General features: G+C 45.7%; 1 protein-coding gene across 3 annotated transcripts in view; it reads left to right on the plus strand.

Annotated features, from left to right (window-relative positions):
• ARRB1 (arrestin beta 1) overlaps positions 1-22527 on the plus strand; it is a 187512-nt gene that overhangs the window by 85588 nt on the left and 79397 nt on the right. The window contains exon 1 of one of the 3 annotated variants that reach the window (XM_061629138.1): positions 20629-21006. The exons of the other annotated variants lie outside the window; for them this stretch is intronic. Within the exon in view, the coding sequence (XP_061485122.1) occupies positions 20906-21006 (101 nt within the window). The 5' untranslated portion in view covers positions 20629-20905. Of the gene's footprint in view, positions 1-20628; positions 21007-22527 lie in introns of those variants that run through there. 3 annotated transcript variants of the gene reach the window in all.

The following is a 22527-nucleotide window of genomic DNA, read 5'->3' on the forward strand; positions in this document are numbered from 1 at the left end:
TCCCCTACTTGCAGTTTGCCTCCTTGTAGCCTCTTGAGATTCCTGCCCCCTCCCCAAGATGGGCTTTGATATTGGAGATGAATGCAATGCATCTTGTGACAGTGAGTTCCATAAGTTAACAATGTGCTGCCTTGTGTGCAGCAGCAGCAGCAGCAGCAGCCCTCTCTTTTTTGTTTTTCCCCTTGTACCTCCTGCCAATAAGCAGCTGTGGGAAAGATCTCTGGATGCCAACATTTGGTAGTAAGAAGGTCTCTGCCAGTCCACAAAGGGAGGAAAATGGCAAAAAGAGGTTCTGCTCAAATACTGGCATAGAAACGGCTTGGTACTGGAGGAGGAGTTCTTCTATGGAATCCGCATCCAGAAGAGGCAGTGATGGCCCCCAACTTGGATGGCTTTAAAAGAAGATTCAGACAAATTCATGGAGGATATGGCTATCAGTGGCTACTAGCCACAGTGGCTATGCTGTGACCCCACAGTTGGAGGCAGCATGATTCTGAATGCCAGTTGCTGGAAAATGCAGGAGGGGAGAGTGCTCTTGCGCTCAGGTCCAGCTTGCAGGATTCCTAGGAGAGGCATCCAGCTGGCCACTGTGGGAACAGGATGCTGGACTAGTTGGGCCACTGGCCTGATGCAGCAAGCTCTTGTGTCCTTACGTTCTCTGCATTTGCTCTGTGGCAAGTGGGACCCCCCTCTGTTTTCTTTTCTGTTCTTCTTTGCATTCTTGCTGCCATCTGTTGCAAAAGTCCTGCTGTATCCGGACCCTTCTAGTCCAATATCCTGCTTCCATCAGTGGCTAGCCAAGCACTTGCAGTGGCTCACAAAGAGAACCTGAGGACAACAGTCTATAGGGGATTGATAGACCAGCTAAGCGTGTCAGGCATTTCTCCTTTAACACGCTTATGGCATTTCTCTGTGGGTATCTGGCTGCCACTTGACTGGGTCTCGTCTTCAGCGGTGAAAGATCTCTGGTCTCATAGGTAGTTTTGTCTCTCATGCACATCTGCCCCCCTCCCAAATTAACTCATGGAGACTTCGGCTCATGCTGTGCTCAGGGTCATACACAGCGGCTTCTTAACAAGGTTTCTGTTAGGCAGACTTTTAACTGGCTGACAGACTCATCAATGGCTCCTTGTCAACACAGAGAAAAATGACAGGTGGGGTGTGTGACGGTCCTTCCCTGGCTCTCCCTGTCAAGTTACTACCTGCTCGTGGTTACTGCCTGTCACTAGGCACCACCAGGGACTCCACCAGTCCGGACTGTCCTTTTTTATGGTTTCTCTCCCCGCTCTAGCATAGACCTCACCAGATCCCCCTGCTAGGCAGCACCACCAGTCACGTCCTATAACCCGTATTCCCAGAGACTCTGCCTGAGTCTCTCTCAATCAGGTTACCTCTGTGACTGCGTGCTCAAGCTGTCCCAATCCCTTTGTATCAATGCTGATAATTCTGGTTTGCTCTGAATACTTGTGGTGTTATATTTCCCTTCACCGCTGCCACCAATTGTTACAGTTTCCTTCAGCCTTGGTCATTACCTTACCCTCCCTTCTGGTCTGTGAAACCCCAGCCAAGGATCAGGCCTTCGGTAAACCAAATATAGTTTTTATTAAATATAACAAAGATAACAAGATTTCTTTATAAAGGCACTTAAGCATATGGTTTCATCTATTCCTGAGGTACTGGTCTTAGTATTAATCCGAACTCCACCCTCTCCTCACATCCACCAACTCTCCACACAATCTCCTCTCATCCCCCCCAAAACAACCCACTAACATCCACCCAGATTCCACTGTCACTCTTCCTTTTATACTGTCAGCCATTTTAAACATTCAGCCAATCATCCAGCATTCTACTGCCCATTCACTCCCCCCTCCTCTTTCATTCCACTTACCATGTATCTCCTATACAAACTGCACTTACCATATATACACTAATAGAGGAACATCACAGGGTGCCCCAGGGTTCTCTGTCCTGGGCTTGTTGTTAAAATCATGTATAAATTGCTTGGGCATGTTGGAAGTGGGGCAAGAGCAACTCCTGTTTTGTTCTTTTGTTTATGTTCCAGAAGGAAGACAGAGTTAGGGTCCTCCAGATGGCTAGGCTTGGCTATCTCTACCTGTGGTGCTCCGACTGACTTCCTTCCGTCCAGACTGATATACTCAGGGAAGCTGATCTGCCCCTCCTCCTTCTGCCCTTTCCGTCTTCTTCGACTGTCCGAGAGAGAAGAGACACCTTTATTCTCTGCTCTCTCTCTCCTGAGCCATGAGGGCAACTCCCAAACCTGGGCATTGCGCCTCCAACTTAGTTAGTTAGAATTAGGTATGCCTTTCCTATCTACTATGTATTTCTATAAATAAAGTAGCTTTTCTTATTTTACCAAGTCTTAAGTCTCAATGATCTCAATGCATGGTAAAAGCCTGCCACTTAGGTAAACGCACACACTGGCACACACTCAGCTCAGACCGTTGACGATCTCTGCTCATTTATACACATTTACATAACAGGGCAAAGGAGTGGTAAGGAGACTTCAAATACGGTTTGGGAAGAGTGCAGTATTCCTGATTCCTCCTCCCCGAAATGGTGCCATTCTGCCAAGCCCCCAGCCCCGTTGAAGAGTGAGCAGTGTCTGAAAGTGTCGCCGTTTGAAAAAGGAAAGAGCCAGTCTGCACAGTTCACGCTTCCAGTGGAGATTGCTGGCTCCACTATCAGTGGGGCAGTGCAATCTGCTCTGGGTTTTAGTCCGAGCCGTCCAAGGTGCTGTCCAAGGTGCTGTCACTGGCATCGGAGCCACCAATCTCCACACCTCTCTGATCCTGCTCTCTTCCCATTGATTAATGCCTCCAGCTCCAGGATTTGAGCAGAAAAGGGAAATTTGGCCTCGTTCCATCCCTGACTTCCAGTGGCCTTTTGTGGCTGTCGATGCAAGCCAAAAGCTGCAGTGCCAAACTTCTCAGCTTATTGGATCAATAAAATAAAAAGGCTGGGGAAGGAAAATGGCTAATCAATAATGGATTGAAGACGGACCATTTCCTTCCTTTGGTTATCCCTCTCTGCGTAAGATGCCGTCTGCCCTGAATTGGATTTGATATACACCTGATCTCAATTGATGGGCCAGGAGAAGGTGGTGCTGGTTCACAGCCAGGTTATTTGGAATTTTCCCTAATACACTTACGGCTGAGTATCTTTGGCAATTCAGAATAGAATTCTGTGCCCAGAAAAGTGTTGTAAGTGGGGCAAGAGCAACTCCTGTTTTCTTCTTTTGCTCATGTTCCAGAAGGGAGATAGAGTTAGGGTCCTCCAGATGGATAGGCTTGGCTACCTCTACCTGTGATGCTCTGACTGACTGACTTCCATCATTAGACTGATACATCTTAGGGAAGCTGATCTGCCCCTCCTCCTTCCACCCTTTCCTCTCTTCTCTTTTTCAACTGTCAGAGAGACATTCCTTTGTCTCTGCTCTCTCCCTTCTGAGCCATGAGGGCAACTCCCAAGCCTGGGCGTTGGGCCTCCGACTTTAGCTAGTTAGAACTAGGTATGCCTTCCTATCTATTATGTATTTCTATAAATAAAGTAGCTTTCCTTATTTTACTAAGTCTCAAGTCTCAATGATGCTGATGCAAGGTAAAAGTCTGCTTTCTTAGGTAAACGCACACACGCTAGCTCAATCTCTGCTCATTTCTACAGATTTACATAACAAAAAGCTGAGTTCTGCAACTGACTCCTGGATCTTTTGCATAATATATTCTTCCCCTGTTGATCACGGGAAGGGTGTAGCTTAGTGGTAGAGCAGCTGTCTTGCATGCAGAAAGTCCCAAGTTCGATCCCTGACATTTCTGGGTGGGGAAGAGAGCTACATTTTCTGAATCAGACCATTGGCCCCTGGAGCTATGTAGAGTTTGCTCTGGCCCCTCCACAGTCTTGGGCAGAGGTTTCTTCCTGGCCTTGCTACTCAACACACCTTTGGAACAGGAGACACCAGGAACTGATCCTGTGGACTTCTGCTGAAGAATATCTCTTCCCCAGCTCGGCTGAGCCATGAAAATGAAGCTGAATGCCCCCAGATTCAGGGCAGACAAAGAAGAAGTGCTGTCAGGCAAAAAGCACCAACACATATGACAAGTAACCTGAACCAGGGAGGGGGGAGCATTAGACAGAAAGGCACTCTATTCTACTGATTCCTCCTCTAAAGTGTTCGTTGTTTTTGCAGGCTTCGCTCCTCCCCTTCCGTTTCTCTCCCTGCCTTTGTTTGTTGTTAGTCATGGCTGCCTGAGTGCAGGCTGCATGGCTGCTTCAGCATTTATGACGTTACCTCTTTGTAGGAATAAACCTTTACTCTTTCACCTGCCAGTCTTAAGAGACCAGTTATTTCTGCACTATGCTGCAGTTGTATAGAAAGATAGACAGATATATCTATATCTATCTATCTATCTATCTATCTATATATACACACACACAATTGCACAGGCCATTGTTGGAGTCAGTATGCCTCTGAACGCCAGAATGCGAACAGGAAGAATGCAGTGGCACTCAGGTCTTGCTTGTGGGCCGCCTTGAGAACAGAATGGTGGACGAGGGGTAGGCTCTTATTCCTTGTATGGCTGGAAGATGCTCTGTGGGCCTGGAATAAACTTGGGGAGACCCAGGCCCACATTCGTTGAGATAACTGAGTCTGAGGTATCTTGAGACTGGCAGTGTTGCAAAAAGGCAGACTTCCCGGCAGCGTGTACTTTGGGTGACAGGGAGCCTTTTATTTATTTGTTTATTTATTATTTAATTAGTATCCCACCCTTCCTCCCAGCAGGAGCTCAGGGCTTTGATTCCGCTGTGAATCCCCCCTTGTACTCAGTGCGGATTGAACTGCCACAACTTCTCTGCCGACGGCCTGCTTCACTTCTCTTTTGCTTTTTATTTCCTTTCTTTGATGGGGGCTGGGATATAATCCTTCAGTGGGTGATAATCAACAGTCTTGATTTATGGTCCTGCCAGCCACTTCACCCCCCCATCCCCCCCCCTGCATAATGCAGATGAGACGCATCAAACAGAGCACTGAATCTCTGGCAGGGGAATCTCTTTAAACCCAGTAAATCTGATATGGAAGTTTGACGCATCAGATTATTGCATTACTGGGAGAGTGAGGGTGAAGGAGAGAGGGCATGTTACTGTGGGGTGGAGGGAGGTGGAGAGAGATGGAAGTGGACAATGGCAGAAGCTTTTGTAACTCTAAGCCACTTAGATGCATGAAGTGTACACACATGTTCACTCACATGCACGCACTCATAAATAAGTATGAGAAAAATTGTTTTCCAACTTGAGGGCCAAAGGCCATGGCATGCAGGAGGTCTGTTGACTTCCTTTGCAGAGTCAAGTGTACATAAGATGAGTTGACCCCATTCACAACAGCTGTCACTGGGGCTTGTGCTATCTTTCTTGCTATGCTCATTTACAGCGTAAATAAACTTTGTGGAAAATAGTGTTTGCTCACTAACAAGATATTGAGGACGTAAACAAACCCTCTTTTCTGCCTGTGTGTGGGAAGGAAACTGTCGTCGCCCTCCCAAAAAGACTGCATGCTTTTGAGAAGCCTTTCCAAACTGGTGCCCTCCACCTCTTTTGAATGCCCACTGACTCCCACCAGCTGTGCTGCCTGGGCCTGATGGGAATTGCAAGTGCAAAACATCTGGAGGGCTCCAGGTTGGGGAAGTCTGAAACACAGCTTGGCAAATTCAGATGAACATGATGAATTTCAGAAATCGTTTTCGACTGAGTGAGAGCCAGTGTGGTGTAGAGGTTAAGGTGCTGGACTACGACCTGGGAGACCAGGGTTCGAATCCGCACACAGCCATGAAGCTCCCTGGGTGACCTTGGGCCAGTCACTGCCTCTCAGAGGGAGGCAATGGTAAACCCCCTCTGAATACCGCTTACAATGAAAACCCTCTTCAGAGGGTCACCATGAATCGGAATCGACTTGAAGACAGTCCATTTTTTTTTGAGTGAGTCAGCCCTTTGCTCCCTTTAACTTGCCCAGTGGCTGGCAACAGCTGTCGAAGGACTAGGGAAGCCTACCTGAGATCCTTTTAGGACTTAAAACCAACATAGTGTCCAATTTAGATGTACGTATTTTCCTAATGTATTTGCACCAGAATGAGTTGTGTAAACTCTGTGTAGATGGCCACATTTGATGATGTGCTACACAGGAGGCCACCTTATGCAGAGTCAGAACCTTGGTCCATCTAGCTGAGTAATATCCACATGGACCAGCAGCAGTTCTCCAGGGTTTGGGGCAGGGAATATTCGTGGGGCAATATGTGCATGCAAAGCAGATGCTGTACCGCTGAGCTCCACCCCTTCCTTTGCTGCGTTGGGCATATGGCAGCAAAGGTGTGCTGGACCTTAGTTTCCCATGGCACATATGTTTCATGCGTCACACGTGATGATCTAAATGCAATTATCATCATCATCATTTATTACCCACCCTTCATCCAAAGGTCTCAGGGCGGGTTACAACCATTTTAAAATACAGCATTAAGAACAATTAGAACCAACCTAAAATCACAAAATGAGGTGAGTCCTAAAAAAAAAAATTACAGACTTCCCCGCGCTAAAGAGTCCTGTCTATATAGCAAAAATGGTCACATCTGAGGTATTAAGAACTGATGATCAGTTATAAGATGGGGGATACTTAGCTCAGCAATACAACACGTGAGAAGGATCTTGGAATTGTTGTTGATCACAAGCTGAATATGAGCCAACAGTGCCATGTGGCTGCAAAAAAGGCAAATGCTATATTAGGCTGCATTAACAAAAGTATACTTTCCGAATTGCTCGAAATATTAGTTCCCCTCTATTCAGCACTGGTTAGGCCTCATCTTGAGTACTGCGTCCAGTTCTGGTCTCTGCACTTCAAGAAGGATGCCAACAAACTGGAACAGGTTCAGATGAGGGCAACAAGGATGATCAGGGGCTGGAAACAAAGCCCTATGAGGAGAGACTGAAAGAACTGGGCATGTTTAGCCTGGAGAAGACTGAGGGGAGAGATATGATAGCACTCTTCAAGTACATGAAAGGTTGTCACACAGAGGAGGGCCGGGATCTCTTCTCGATCGTCCCAGAGTGCAGGGCACGGAATAATGGGCTCAAGTTGCAGGAAGCCAGATTTCGACTGGACATCAGGAAAACCTCCTAACTGTTAGAGCCATACGACAATGGAACCAATGACCTAGAGAGGTAGTGGGCTCTCTGACACTGGAGGCCTTCAAGAGGCAGCTGGACAGCCATCTGTCGGGTATGCTTTGATTTGGATTCCTGCATTGAGCAGGGGGTTGGACTCGATGGCCTTATAGGCCCCTTCCAACTCTACTATTCTATGATTCTCTATGATTCTATGATCACTGAAGAGATTTGGACAATAATGAGAACCTCGTCTTGGGATTGATGGTGCAGGGCTGCCATGCCTAAGTGTGAGCCAATTTGCCACGTAGGCTTTTGGGCAGAGAAAAGAGCATCAACTTAAGCAGTGGCTGCCCTTAAGGTATGTTGGTCCTTCCGTCCCACCCTCTCGACACGACTGTTTGTCTACGTAATTAAGGCTCCGTTGTCAGCAAGTCTCAAACGCAGCAACAGCAGCAGGTTAATATTCTGTGGCGTGCCAAACAAACAAAGGGATGGAAAGGCTCTCAGTAGTAGCCATCGAGCAGGTAAATTTCACCTATCAACAGAGTTAATAAAGTATTCTGGTCTATATGCAGAGGTGTCTTCCCATTCAAGTGACTTGAAAAGGTGTGAGATGTGGGAACTCAGGACAAACTTCATGGAAAAATCTCATTTAGTGGTCTGCAACTGAGTCTAAAAGATATTTATCCTGTATCTGAAAAGAAATCTAAATTGCCCCCCACAATGTTTATTTCAAAGGGGAGGGGGATTTTCTCTATTGATATTTTCAATCTGATGGGTCAATATTGTTTCAGGTTTCTTGAGAGGGGGAAGTTCCCAGTCCAAAGCCCTTAGCTGGCTCTTACGCGCAAGCAGTTGTTCATTTGCTCCAAAGGGTGTGGACTGCCTTCAAGTCGATCCTGACTTATGGCTACCCTATGAATAGTGTTTTCATGGTAAGCGGTACTCAGAGGGGGTTTCCCATTGCCTCCCTCTGAGGCTAGTCCAAGAAATTGTACGTGGGAGCTATGGCAAATTTGCTCTGTGCAAAGTGAAACTCTAAGCGTGATTTCTGTTTGGCAGGCACTGAGTCTGACAGTTAAGCTACACCCTGGCATCCTCTGCAACAGATGGGATCAGACCCCTTCCCTTCATATTAGCACACAGAAATTTGAAGTTCAGTGATGAGTCTTAGGCAAAGATGTTTTATAAATACGTTTTCTTTTACTTAACAGAACTGAATCAAACATTACAGAAAATGAAACAAACGAAAGTAGTCAATAAACATGAAAGCATTATAAAATACAATTGCTATTATTACAATTCTAAACTATTGATGCAGAGCTGAGACACCCTATTAAATAATAACTACCTAAATCAGCAAGGCTGTCAAGGACACAAGCAAGGTGATAGATGCCTCTCAAAAAGAAGGATAGATGCTCAAAGGAAGGGATATTTATACTAAATCTTTCCTTTGCAGAAGATAAATTTATGACTCTTAAACTCATGACTCATTCTTTTTACCAGCTTTGGTTGGTAAGACAGCTGCGGCCGTTTCTGGACCAGTATAGCCGGACCACTGTTGACCATGCACTATTAAACTCAGGGCTGGATAATTGCAATGCACTCTATGTGGAGCTGCCCTTGAGGTTGGTTTGGAAGCTGCAGCTGGTGCAAAATGCGGCAGACTGGACTGCTCACTGGGGCAGGGTATGGCCAACATGTCACCCCACTGCTGAAAGAATTGCACTGGCTGCCCATTAGCTTCTGGGTCAAGTTCAAGGTTCTAGTTTTGGTGTATAAAGCCCTACACAGCTCAGGACCAGGATACCTGAAAGACCGTCTTACCCCTTATATACCCAGTCGATCACTATGCTCTGCAGGCGAGGTCCTCCTGCAGATACCATCTTGTCAGGAGGTCCATTCCACACAACATAGGAAACGGATCTTTAGTGTTGTGGCACTGACACTTTGGAATTCCCTCTTAAATATTAGACAGGCACCATTTCTGCTATCTTTTTGGTGCCTACTGAAGGCCTTGCTCTTTCAACAAGCCTTTTAAGTAGAGACCTTATCCCAGTCTGTGTCTGAATTGGAATTGCTTTTTGAGATTTTTTAAAGCTTTTTTTAAAAATATGTTTTTAAAGATGATTTGTTTTAATATATTTTAAAGTCTGTTTTTAAGATGTTTTAGAGTGTTTTTAGTGTTTTTGTTTGTTGCCCTGGGCTCCTACTGGGAGGAAGGGCAGGATATCAATTTAATTAATAAATAAACATTCTTAAATTGCTAATGTTCTTAATTATCAAAGAAAGACAATCCTACATCCTACAAAATATCCAACTATATGAAGGACTTTGATAAATCATACGCCACTGCAATTATACAATATGCAATACACTACAGCTTTGGCAACAATTTTTATTAAACATACATTGCAACATCTGCAACAATTATTAAACATAGTCTATTAATCAAAGAGAAATAATTATAGACATATCTAACAAAGCTACATCAAATACAAACAATTGCTATTTTGTTCTCAAAACCTAGATTATATGAAGATGTGTCTGATTCACATTGGTGCATGATAAATGTATCAATGTTCAAAAGGGCATTTGCTGTGAACACAATTTATTTAGCTAATCTACAAATCTGAGTTGACTGAGTCTAACCAGTTCAAGGTTTTCTTTGTATACCAGGAGATGCAGGTGTTGTGGCTCAAGATAGGGAAATGGGGAGTAGTGACATCTCAGTCTGGTTTGCAATTCTGGCCTGTCTCTGAAGGACATCAGCAAAATGGGAAGATGCTTTCTGTTCCCAGTATAATGATTTTAATTAAGCTACATTGGAGTAAGTAAAATCAGCTATGGGGCCTGGTCCAATATCTCTGGAACCAGTCAAAATGGGTGCAGAAGTTGGTATTTTTGCCATAGAGCAATAGAAGTGCATTAATTTCTCACATGGCACCAGTTCAGCCTTCAGTCATAGAGACTCCGGTGAGGGGTCCACTTGGGGGATGGTGGAATGAACCTTGCACCTTTTCAGCTGGCCTCATCAGTTTTGGAGGTTCAACTTCTAAGTTCTGAATGGTGAGAGCTGGCAACCTTGACCCTGCCCTTTGAGCTGTGCCATTGCCTGAGTCACTGAACAAGGAAATGTCTGAAGAGGACAGACAGAAGAGTGAATGGTTATTAAAAACACCAGACACCAGACAGAAGGAAAGACAAAGTACCAAGAGCACAGAAGCTTAAGTACAAAAGAGAATGCAGCGCCTTGCAAAAGTAATCGGATAACCTGACCAATGCTGTCATATTACTCGATTACAAATGGTACATTGTAATTTGGTTCTGCATGATATTTTATTTTGAAACACTGAAACTCAAAATCAATTACTGTAAGGCGACATTGGTTTTATGTTGGGAAATGTTTGTAAGAAACACAAAAACCTGAAACATGTTGCTTGCCTAAGTATTCAACCCCTGTGCTGCGGTGTGGCTCAAGAAGAAAAAGGTGAATGTCCTACAGTGGCCCAGTCAAAGTCCTGATCTCAATTCCACTGAGAATCTGTGACGGTCTTTAAAAATTGCAGTCCACAAGCAATGTCCACCCAACCTGAACGGCCTGGAGCAAATCTGTGAAGAAGAATGGACCAAAATCCCTCTGACACTGTGTGCAAAGCTGGTACATACCTACCCCAAAAGACTTAAAGCTGTTTTTGCAGCAAAAGGTGGCTCTACCAAATATTAATGTGTGTGGGCTGAATACTTAGGCAAGCAACATGTTTCACTTTTCTATGTTTCTTACAAACATTTCCCAACATAAAATCAATGTCATCTTAAAATAATTGATACTGCGTTTCGGTGTTTCAAAATAAGATATCATACAGAATGAAATTACAGTAACATGAGAGCATTGGTCAGGGGTCTGATTACTTTTGCAAGGCTATGTATATACAAGGAGATACATGTTCTCTGCTTGCCACCAATGCAGGACACTTTTTAGAGGCTTCATCATTTGGATTGGCTCAGTTGAAAGCCAAAAGTGGACCATAGTTGAACTGGATCTCTCAGGGTCAAACTGGGCATGATGTTAAAATACTTCTTAGCACATAATATTACAGTATTTTAAACTGCAAACAGCAACTGTTGTGTCTGTGTGTGTGCTGATAATTATTGGGATTGTAGCATGAGGGGAGGGGGCATTTAACCCTCACCTTCCTTCCCACTGTCTTGGCCCCAGACCAGGAATCATCAGAGGCAGAGCTGTCTGATGACGACAGTGTCAGCCCTGAAAAGAAGATGTATCCATTCCCTGGTTTGGCCCATGTGGAGCCACAGGTACCAGAGCCTGCATCTCCTTCACTGAACCCCACAGAGATACTTGTCTGTCTCTGATGACCAGGCCATCAACTCCTCAAAGGATCGGGAGAGCCCTGAGGGTAGCATCCCCACAGCGTGAAATGCAAGGCCCTAGAATAAGCCAATGGCTGCAGAAGAAGGTATTGACTCTATAATAGGCAAGATGAAGCATTCAGGGGGTGGGGCCACTTTTCAATAAATACCTAGCCTAGGCTATAAAGATCTGTCAGTTGTCTGAGGACATTGCTGAGACAACTTGTATGGTCTACCTCAGCTGTAGGACCACTAGCCGTGGTCCTGAAATCCACACATAGGTCCCTCTCCAAGATGCTGATCCTACCTTGCCTTCCTGTCTACCTGGAATTCTGGTACTAATGATCTCTCCCTTTCTTGGGCCATCAGCTATATTCAGTGGGGGGGATCCCCATGGGTCAGGGCACCTGTAGTCCTGATGAAAATCATTCCTTCGAAGCTGTGGGAGGAAAAGCTCTCAAATCAGATGGTCCGAACATATAAAACCGATTCTGGCCCGCTTGCATTGGCTGCCTGTATGTTTCCGAACTCGATTCAAGGTGCTGGTTTTGACCTATAAAGCCTTACACGGCTTGGGACCACAATACCTGATGGAACGCCTCTCCCAATACGAACCCTAACCCTTACACTATGTTCAAGATCAAAGGCCCTCCTCCGGGTGCCTACTTGGAGGGAAGCTGGGTGGCTGGCAACAAGGAAGAGGGCCTTCTCAGTGGTGGCCCCCAAATTATGGAATGATCTTCTCGACAAGGTGCACCTGGTGCCAACACTGTTATCTTTTCGGCACCAGGTCAAGACTTTCCTCTTCTCCCAGGCGTTTTAGCATGTGTTTTAAATTGTTTTAAATTTTTAAATTGTGTTTTAAATTGTTTTTAAAATATGTGTTTTTAAATTTGTATATTTGTTTTAATGTTTTTAGTTACTGTAAACCGTCCAGAGAGCTTCAGCTATGGGGTGGTATATAAGTACAATCAATCAATCAATCAATCAATCAATGTCTAGTTGATCCTGAGAGTGCTGTTTTATAAGAAAAAGAACGTTGACATGGCAATAGGTAGGGCTTAATTTGATACAGTCCACCTCAGGGTTTCACCTGAGAACCAATTTTCAAAATCGACTCATGACAATGTAAAGTGATGATAAAAGGCAGAGCTCCTCTGAACATGCACAGGATTTTCCCCACTTTCCTCAGGGAGTCAGACGCCTTTCCCGTTGGTGAGGTTAAAAGCAAAAGACTTTCAGTTCAAGGCATGCAGTTCCTTGCAAGATTCTGCCCCAGCGGCTCGTATTTTATAAACCGTGATGCTTCCGCAGATGACTGTCTGTCTGTCTGTTCTTTGATGAGTGGCTCTGTAATGGCTGTGTGAAGCATTTGCAACCTTTTTTTATATATAGATTTCTGGTTTGCAGCGAACTGCTTAAGATGATTGCTGTGCCTGTTCATTCTCTGATGAATATTAAGGAGGCTTTAGCGAAGGTGGAGAAATGATTTGAAGCATGGAGGTAACGCACACCCTGGTGGTCGCAGGCTGTGCAAAAATGGAAGCCTTTGAAGTCGTGCTGTTGGAAAAGGCCGATAAATGTTAACAGCCAAATTTATCCAGGCAGAGAGAAGAGAAAAGCACAGGGGAAATGTCTGCAAAAAATAATAATGTTACGGGTTTGGGGTTGAGATGGATGATTTCTATGAGTTCCCTTCCAGCCTCTGATTTGGAACCCTGCACCTGGAGGTGAGAAACCCACTCTGCTGGCCAGATGAGGCCCCTTTGTTAGTCTAATAGAGTGGCCAGGTAAGTTAATGGGTCATATCAAGTGCCCATTAACTGGCAATGAGCCAGGGAGACCCTATTGCTGTTGAAATTCTTCAGGAAAGCCCCCCCTTCCTGAGGCCAAGGAGAGAGGCTTGTGTTTTTAGTTAAGTCGGATGAAAGGTGGAGGCAGGTAGAGGCTGGCTCTCTGCACCATGGCTTTAGGATGCCTCTGTAAGCCTGATGGAAAAGCAAGATCTACTGGATTGCTGATGCTTTGAACCCCTCCATCTTAAGCTCAGGTTGGAATGTGTGTAAATAAATCAACCATATTTCATAAAGACACCACAGTCTCCGCTGACCTTCTTTCCAAGGAAACCAAACCCTGGGCAAGTGCAGGGACCCCTGGAGATCTCTCACGGCTCAGAGATTGGGGTGGCGTGCAACAATACGTTTATATTCCCTGTAAGCCTTGCTGATTGGCTGTTTCTGGCCCAGGATGGACGATACAAATTACTTCCAGGTTTAGCACTTGACTGGGCAACAAGAGATTCCCTTTGTCTGTTCCTCCAGTGAAGCCTCCTGGCTTCAGCCATTTGCCTGCTTGTAAGGGATCTTTTCTTACACTCACACATACACTTGGCCCACTTGTACCTTGTATGGTTGGAAGCTCATCACTTGAGAGTGGGTTTTCCGGCCCTTGAACTGGGAATCTCCCTGTTGCAGTCTGCAGGCAAGAAGGAGCCTGGTCCTGTTGTGGCTGTCTGCTCAGTTTACTGAGGACTAGCATCCTGCATACGTTTGTTATTGACTCCACACTATTCATTTCATTTCTTTCAGATCCTTTCTCCAAGGAGTTTAGAGTAGTGGTCCCCTTTCCTTTTATAGGGAACGGGGTCAAACTATCTTGCACAGGCAGCAGTTCCCTTGAAAATTCAGGCTCGTGGTTTGGAGGTTCTTCTGAAGCAGACTTTGAGCTTGGACGATGAGTTCTTACCTGTAGCCAGGAGTTCCATTGCCCAGGTTAGGCTGGTGTGCCAACTGTGCCCCTTCCTAATGATGTTGGATCTGGCCATGGTGATGTGTGCCTTAGTTATATCTCATTTAGGTTGCTGTGATGGGTGCTTCTTAGGGCTGCAATTGCAGAGCACTTGGAAACTTCAGCTGGTCCAGAATGTGTCAGCCAGGATAGTAACTGGAGGAAGTCACTGGCAGTGTGTGAGTCACCTTGTTACCAGTGGAGTAGCAGAGGGGGGAGTGCAGCTTTTGGGACATTTTTCAGAGCAGAAGCAATAGCCTTGTCTGCCAGAGCATCATGGTAATTGACAGACTCTCCTTGCTCTGACAAGTGAGTGAGGTGTTAATGAGGTTTTCAAGTTTGTTTGTGACAGATTAACATAGAGTACACTTCCTCAAACTGGTGGTCTCTAGGTGTTCGGGACTGCAACTTCCATCAGCATGAACAGTAGTCAGGAATGATGGGAGCTGGACAGGCATCAGGTTGGGGAAGGCTGCCATAGAGGACATCCGGTAATGAGGAAGATAATCAAGGGAGAGACTGGATACTTCTTTCCTTTTCTTTGATGGGGTTCCTATTTCATCCTAGCAGTTTAAATGGTAACGCTACTTTGCAAGGTAGTTTGCATTTCTAATTAAAAGCTGAAGGCTGCATTTCTGCTGACTGAAGACTTTTTTTTAATCGCAAAGGATTTTACAAGTTGAACCTCTGCAGTCAGAAGTAAGCACCACTGAGTTCAATGATGCTTATGCATGTGATTGCAGTCATGTTGGTCTTAATAAACTGGATATTAGGGGGGCATGGCCATGGGGGCTACTGGGTATTGTGGGAGCTTAGGGGGAAGAGTACTGTTGCATTCATGTCCTGCTAGTAGTGGGCTTCCCCAAGGGCATCTGGTTAGCCACTGCACTAGATGGGCCATTGGCCTGATCCAGCAACCAGGCTCTTCTGATGTTTTTAATATGAGCTCTTGCATTGAGCTCATGGAATCTGTGACTGACCAGGTGGAGAACTCGATGGAGATGTCCACCCCATATGTGGCAGCTGTGAAAAAGGCAAATTCCATGCTAGGGATCACTAGGAAAAGAACTGAAAATAGAACTGCCAGTATCATAGTGCCATTATCTAAATTATGTTGTGTGACCACACTTGGAATACTGTGTACAGTTCTGGTTGCCTCACCAGAAAAAGGATATTGCAGAGCTGGAAAAAGTTCAGAAAAGGGTAACCAAAATTATCAAGGGGCTGGAGCAACCCTGTTATGAGAAAAAGTTGCAACTTTGGGGGCTTTTTAGTTTAGAAAAAAGATGAGTGAAAAGGTGAGTAAGGGGGACATGATAAAGATGTATAAAATTATGCATGGCATGGAGGCATTTCTCTCCCTGTCTCATAACACAGGGACACCCAATAAAGTTGAATGTCAGAAGATTCAGTGCAAAATTGTGTATATGTGTCTAAATCTGCAGAGTATAATTCCAATACAGATTAATAAAGGATGTTCAACTTTAATCTCATCAAATCAATTATGTATATATGTAAAATACAAAAAAAGAAAAAATATATCAGATGAATAAAAATGTCTAAAATACACAGAATTATATCAAAGTGTCAGCAGATGCACTCGGCAGTAATATGACAAACAGAAACTAGTATAGCAAACAGTTGTGTTATAGACCAAATGTGTGTGTTTATTTATTTATTGTACTTATATGCCGCCCCATAGCCGAAGCTCTCTGGACGGTTTACAGTAACTAAAAACATTAAGACAAATATACAAATTTAAAAACACATCTTTTAAACACAATTTTATGTCGTTAAATCTACCCTATATGGGTCTTCTTCATGGTCAATATGCATATAATGTTGCAGAGTAGCGAAATTTGAACATCTGAGTGAGCTTTATGTATTTGAATCTTTGCTAAAGATTACACCTTCCCTGGAATTAGTCAGACAGAGACTAAGCTTTAAAATAAGAAATAACTACAGTAGGGCCCCGCTTTACAGCGCTTCGCTAATGCGGCGGTCTCAGTTAGACGCAATTAGACCAAATCCCCACTCATACGGCGCTTGTTCCGCTTATACGGCGGTTTTCGGGCATCGCACGCCATTCCATTCAGTGGGTTCCGCTTTACAGCGGTTTTCACTTTACAGCGGGGGTCCGGAACGTAACCCGCCGTGTGAGTGGGGCCCTACTGTACTTTATTCTGGAAGTACATACTTGATAGGAAAGAGTTCTACATCTAGCTAACTAGCTAAGTTGGAGACACAAACACTAAGCGTAGTGTTTGCCCTTATGCTTGGAGGAGAGGGAGAGACAAAAGGAAGATGTCTGCTCTCCCTCTCAAGAGAAAGAAGAAAAAGGAAGGAGATGTGGTCAACATCCTCTGCATATCAGTCTAGCAGGAAGGGAGAGTCAGCAGGAGATCAAAGGATAGGTATTAGCCTAGCCATCAGGAGGTCTCCTCTCTAGCCACCCTTTTTAACCCCATGCAGCCTCAACCCACGAATTCAAGTTGAATCACATGTTCCAACATACAACTCAATCTTGTCACAAAATATAACTATATACTGGTGTACTATGCTGCCCTGCAAAGAAAAATAAATAAATATATATAACGCCGCTAAAAAAGCTAAATCTGTTTGAAACTTAGTTTAATGAGACTCACCTATCTTCTCCTTAGAGTATATACTCATTGATGAATCTGGAGATGTAGATGTTGTTATATAGGTTACCCAATCTGAAAAGGCTGGAGTTCATATTTCCCTGTTCTTCGCTCTTGTGGGGAGAGTTACACAGGTGGTAGAAAGTGCTTCACACAGCGCAGGGTTAACTGGAATTTGCTCTCACAAGAAGCAGTGATGGGCATCAGCTTGGATGGCTTTAAAAGAGGGTTAGGCAAATTTATGGAGGAGGAGGAGGAGGCTATCCAAGGCTACTAGCCATGATGGCTATGCTGTCTCCGTGGTTGGAGGCAGCTTCCTTCTGAATATCAGTTACTGGAAATGGCAGGAGAGGAGAGTGCTTGCGGGTTTCCCATGGGCATCTGGCTGGCCACTGTGAGAGTAGGATGCTGGCCTAGATGGACCACTGGCCTGTTCCAGCAGCCGGGTTCCTCTTATGTTGTTAAATCCTACAGCCTGTTGAGGCTGGGCCTTGGTGCCGCACTGTTACGCTTACACCCTGCTTTTGGTCTTCCAGTTTGCTGGGGATACTCCACACCCCTTCCCAGAATCACTGCAACTTCCACAATGGAAGCCAGTCACTTGCACCCGAGGAGAGTCTGGGATGGCATCCCTCACCGTAACATTCTGCACTGGTGCCTGCGGATGCCTTTGTCTTTCTGTTCATTTGCATATGGAAGAGCTTCCCTTAATTAGCTCCTGGGTAGGGAAGACAGCTGCTGTTGCCATGGCAACTGCAGAGTTTAGACATTCCTCCTGGGGAAGAGGTTCAGCAGGTGCCTTTGGAGCGATCTCCCCCTCAGGCTCTTTCTAGACCTCCATCCATCTCCCCTTTGACCAGGTACTAGGGAGACTGTATATGTGTGTTTGGGGGGAAGCGTTGGGGGGCAGTGTCCGCTGGCTTTGATGGGTACCAGACTTCATTAGCGCCTTTGATTTTCTAGGGAGGTGGCGCTAATGATTTACTAAAATCTCTCCATATTTATTTTCAGGGCGGGGGCTGGAGCCCGGGGGGAGAGAGGGAACATGGTCATGAAAAATTAATGGGACCACAACTAAAACATGAGCATGTCCATTTCATGCTAGCAACCCGCAGATCTGCTAGGGATGAACGAAGCTGATGTGGCAGGCAGGGTGAATTATCGTGATTAAGTGACCCCCTTCTTCTAAGTGCCATGAAGTCTATGTGTGTTAGGGTTGCCAGGTTCAGGGCCTGAGAGTGATCCTGTATCTTTAGGAGAAGAGAGAGTCAGCCAAGTGCAGGTGTTCTTGCAACTCTGTAATGGGAAAAACCACAAGGTGGAATTCTCCCTTCCCCTTGCACAACTTTTAAAGATCCTCTTGGAGGCTGGGCCTGGTAACCAAGAGGTCTTCTGTATCTTTAAAAATAGTGCAGGGGGAAGGGAGAATTCCACCTTGTGGTTTTTCCCATTGCAATGTTGCAAGAACACCTGCACTTGGCTGACTTTCTCTTCTCCTAAAGATGCAGGATCAGTCTCAGGCCCTGAGCCTGGCAACCCTAATGTGTGTATAAGGACCATAGCACCTGCTTTGCATGAAGAAGTTTGCAAGCTTAATCCCTGGCATCTCAAAAGTAAGGCTTCAAAAGACCCATTTCTGCCTGAAGCCCTGGAGAGCAGCTGCAAGTCAGTGTAGACAGTACTGGCTAGATGGACCAATGGATTGACTCAGTATGAGGCAGCTACCTCTGTTCCTTGTTTGCATTCATCCCTTATTAGCCTGGCCTCTTCCACCCCTCTCCCAGATAGCATGGTCAATGGTCATGGGAGTTGTAGTCCAAAACATCTGGAGACAGGCCGGGACTGATGGGAGCTGTGGTCCTAAACTTCTGGAGGGCACCAGGTTGGGGAAGGCTGGTCTTGAGCAATCATTTATTTATTTTTTAATTTATTTATTACATTTGTATACCGCCCCATAACCGAAGCTGTCTGGGAAGTTTACAGCAATTAGAAACATTAAAAACAAATATACAAATTTTAAAACACAAAAAGCAATTTAAAAACACAATTTTAAAATTTTAAAAAAACACATGCTAAAATGCCTGGGAGAAGAGGAAAGTCATTACCCCTGGTCCAGGCAGCTGGTCTCGGATCCACTCCTCTGGGGAAGCTGACCCAACCAGTTGCAGGTTCTTGGTCATTGGAATACTAAAGTCTTGCAAAGACTTCCCAGTGAAGATATAGATACATCTACACCACACACACACACACACCATTACCAGCAAAGCTAATGCATCTTGGCTGCCCACCAGCATTGTAATGGTACACAGGGGCCTTAAGACTGCTCGGAAGATTACAGGTGGAGAATTGCCTGGGAGCCTACTGGTGGGAGTTCGGGTTTCAGTGCAATTCGTGCTCCAGGCTGCTTTAAGTTCTTGGCCGGGTCGATGGAGCATCTGTGTTGCTTTCGCCTTGAGCGAATGGCCGAGAGGAACCAAAATGGAGAGGAAGGCTGTAACTCAGTGGCTTTGCATGCAGAAGGTCCCAGGGTTCAATCCCAATGGCATCTCCTGGTATTATTATTTATTGTATTTGTATACCGCCCCATAGCCGAAGATCTCTGGGCGGTTTACAGCTATTAAAAACATTAAAAACAAATTTAAAAACACTTTAAAAAAAAAACCAATTTAAAACATGCTAAAATGCCCGGGAGAAGAGGGAACCGTGGAGAGCCTCTGCCAGCCAGTGTTGACACTACTGAGCTCCATGGACCGATGGGTTTGACCATTGCTCCCTCTGCTCTTGTGTTCCTGTGATGGCGAAGAATGCAGAGACTCCAGTGCTCCACTCTGGCACCCCGAAGAGCACAGTTTGGACACCCACAAATGTACGGCAAGATGAAAAGTACGAAGTGCGACAGGGATGAGAACAGCAGAGCATAAATGTTATGTTATGTTTTATTTCTAGGCCGTCTTTTGGCCAAAAAGGCCCCCAAGGCGGCTTACACACAAATAAAAAACACAAATACAAAACACAAATTAAAACAATACAATTTACAAAAAATCAAAGTAACAGAATTATAGCATTTCTGAAAAGCATCAACAGCTATCCAAAAGCATTCATTTTCCTGGTAAAGGACAGTCCTTTGGGAATAAAGAAACACGCAGAAGGGTTGCCTTATACTGGCTCAGACCATTGGCCCATCTAGCTCAGTTGTGTCTACACTGACTGGCAGCAGCCCTCCAGGATTTCAGACTGGGGACTCTCCTAGCTCTACCTGGGGATTGAAGTTGGGGCCTTCCGCATGCAAAGCAAATGCTCTGTCCACGCAGGCAGCCACGGCGGTCCTCTCTGCCCATTCTCCCTCTCACATGCCTCCCTCTGGCCTTCTCGCTCACACCTTAGGACCACTCCCTTCCAAGTCCTTCCTCAAGCTGCCTCCCTCCCTCTTTCAGCCTGCCACTGCTGCCAGTCAGGGTAGACAACACTGAGCTAGATGGATCAATAGCCTGACTTCCCATGAGGCAGCTTCCTGCGTTTCCCTGAATGCTTCCAGGAGCTGCAGAGAGATGGAATTGCCTTTTGCTTTTGAAACAGTTCAGCCCTCCCTTTGGCTGCAGCTTGGTCATTTGTTTTCATATTTCTGGAAGCGGCTGGGTGATGCGTAATAGCTGGATTTCCTTTGCAACGACTTTGAGATTCAGGAAACCTCCGAACGGCCTGTGTGTTGGGCGAAAGGCTGCTTGCTCCTGCTCCTGGCTGCGGTTGCGGCGCTTTCGTCCCTGCAGAAGCAGAGAGGACACGGCCATGCCTGAATTAATCGTCCTGAGCGTTCCAGTTGCGAGCTTTCTGTGGGTCTAGGGAGGCACTCTTGGGACCCAGTCCAGGACAAGCGCTCTCGCTCTGTCTCCTTTCCGAGCTCGCTAAAGGCTGCTCAGTCAGCAAACCAGGGAGCCCAGATGAAGGGGGCACAGGGGGATTCAGCTAACAAATGCCCCAGCTGTTTCAAAAGCAGGGATGGATTCTTCAGGAACACAATTGTGGAAGACTTGACAAAGCGGTAAGGGATTGCGCGGTGGCAAGATCACGGGATGCAGCAGAAAATAATTCCCCCAGAAGGGGACCATAGCACCGACACAGATGATACATTTTTCAGAGACGCAGCTTTTCGTCTTCCCTGAGATGCACAGATTGCACAGTTTCTTTTTCCTCTTGCACTAAGGGCTTTCTTGGGGGGGGGTGTATTGCTTCAGCAGGTGCCAACCAGACCATTAGGTACTTAGTGGCTTACTGTTCTTGTGCTCTTGCCTCGTGGGGGGGAGAGGGTAGATAGAGGGAGGTGCTATTGGACAGTCCCTGTGGCATCAGTGCTGGGTGGCCAGCAACACTGTCTTCAGTCTGTCCCGGGCCATGCTGTTTTGGAAATGTTTAGAAAAGGCTTTCAAAAAATGTTAGTATCTTTCAGTAAAAGGCAGCCGCCTCTCTGCTTGCGTAGAGGAGCCCTCGTGTAAGCTCTTTAAATGGGGAAAAGTACTTACAGAACAATGCCCTTCCACCGCAAGATTCTGCCCTCTTCTTAATGTATTTTTCTCTGAAGGAGATTCACTCCATTGTTCTGAGCTAGAGTGTCCATACCCAGGAGAGAGAGGGAGAGGGAGAGAGAGAGAAAGAAGCGCTGGACAAAAAAGCCATTTCCTCCAGAAGGAGAGTTCAAATGGCGGGTCCCCTCCCCCTCCAAGGGCAGCCTTCTCCAACCTGGTGCCCTCCAGATATTGTCAGGCTACAACTCCCCTGTTGTAATCCACCAACACCTGGAGGGCAGCCAGGTTGAGGAAGGCTGCTCTGGAGCAGAAATCTAATTTATCTGTGTGCATCTTTGAGGCTCCACGGGCCAAGGCAGGTGCACATCTCTGAGGTGATTCTTAAGAAATCCCACATGAACCAGCCTGTTCGTGCAGACCCTCAGCTGAGGCCCAGCTGGGGTGCCTCTGCCGTCAGATTCAGGCTGGTAGTAACTGGGGGAGCGTGGTTTTCTCAGTGGTTTTTTCGGTTGGTAGAAAGTGAAGATAATTGTAATCTTCCTTGGTTTTATTGGTATGCTGCTATGCTGCATATGGTGTTATTGTTGGTTCTTGTATTTGTGGTTTTAAACTGTCATATATATTATAAATTGATTTGATTTTTTTTCCTGAGTGGGGGTGTTTGCCGTTTTGGTGTTTTTATTGAAGGGCAGGGTAAGGTAATAAGAGGAGCCTGCTGGGTCAGGGCAGTGGCCCATCCAGTCCAGCATCTTGTTCTCACAGTGGCCAACCAGGTGCCCTTGGGAAGCCTGCAAGCAGGATCTGGGCGCAAGAGCACTCTTCCTTCCTGCGGTTTCCAGCAACTGGTATTTGGAAGCATGCCTCCTGCAACTGTGGAGAGCCTAGCCATCATGGCTAGCAGACATCGATAGGACAGAAATATTTTAAAACAGTCATTAAAACAGTCTCCATGAATGCGGCTCAACTCATAAAGTCCCTCTTCAGTCACTACTATGCAGTGGCAGCCAGAAAGTGCATATATCCCTCCCCACTGCCAAATC

The sequence above is a fragment of the Rhineura floridana genome, chromosome 5 (genome assembly GCF_030035675.1).
Source record: "Rhineura floridana isolate rRhiFlo1 chromosome 5, rRhiFlo1.hap2, whole genome shotgun sequence".
NCBI classification, from domain to species: Eukaryota; Metazoa; Chordata; class Lepidosauria; order Squamata; family Rhineuridae; genus Rhineura; species Rhineura floridana.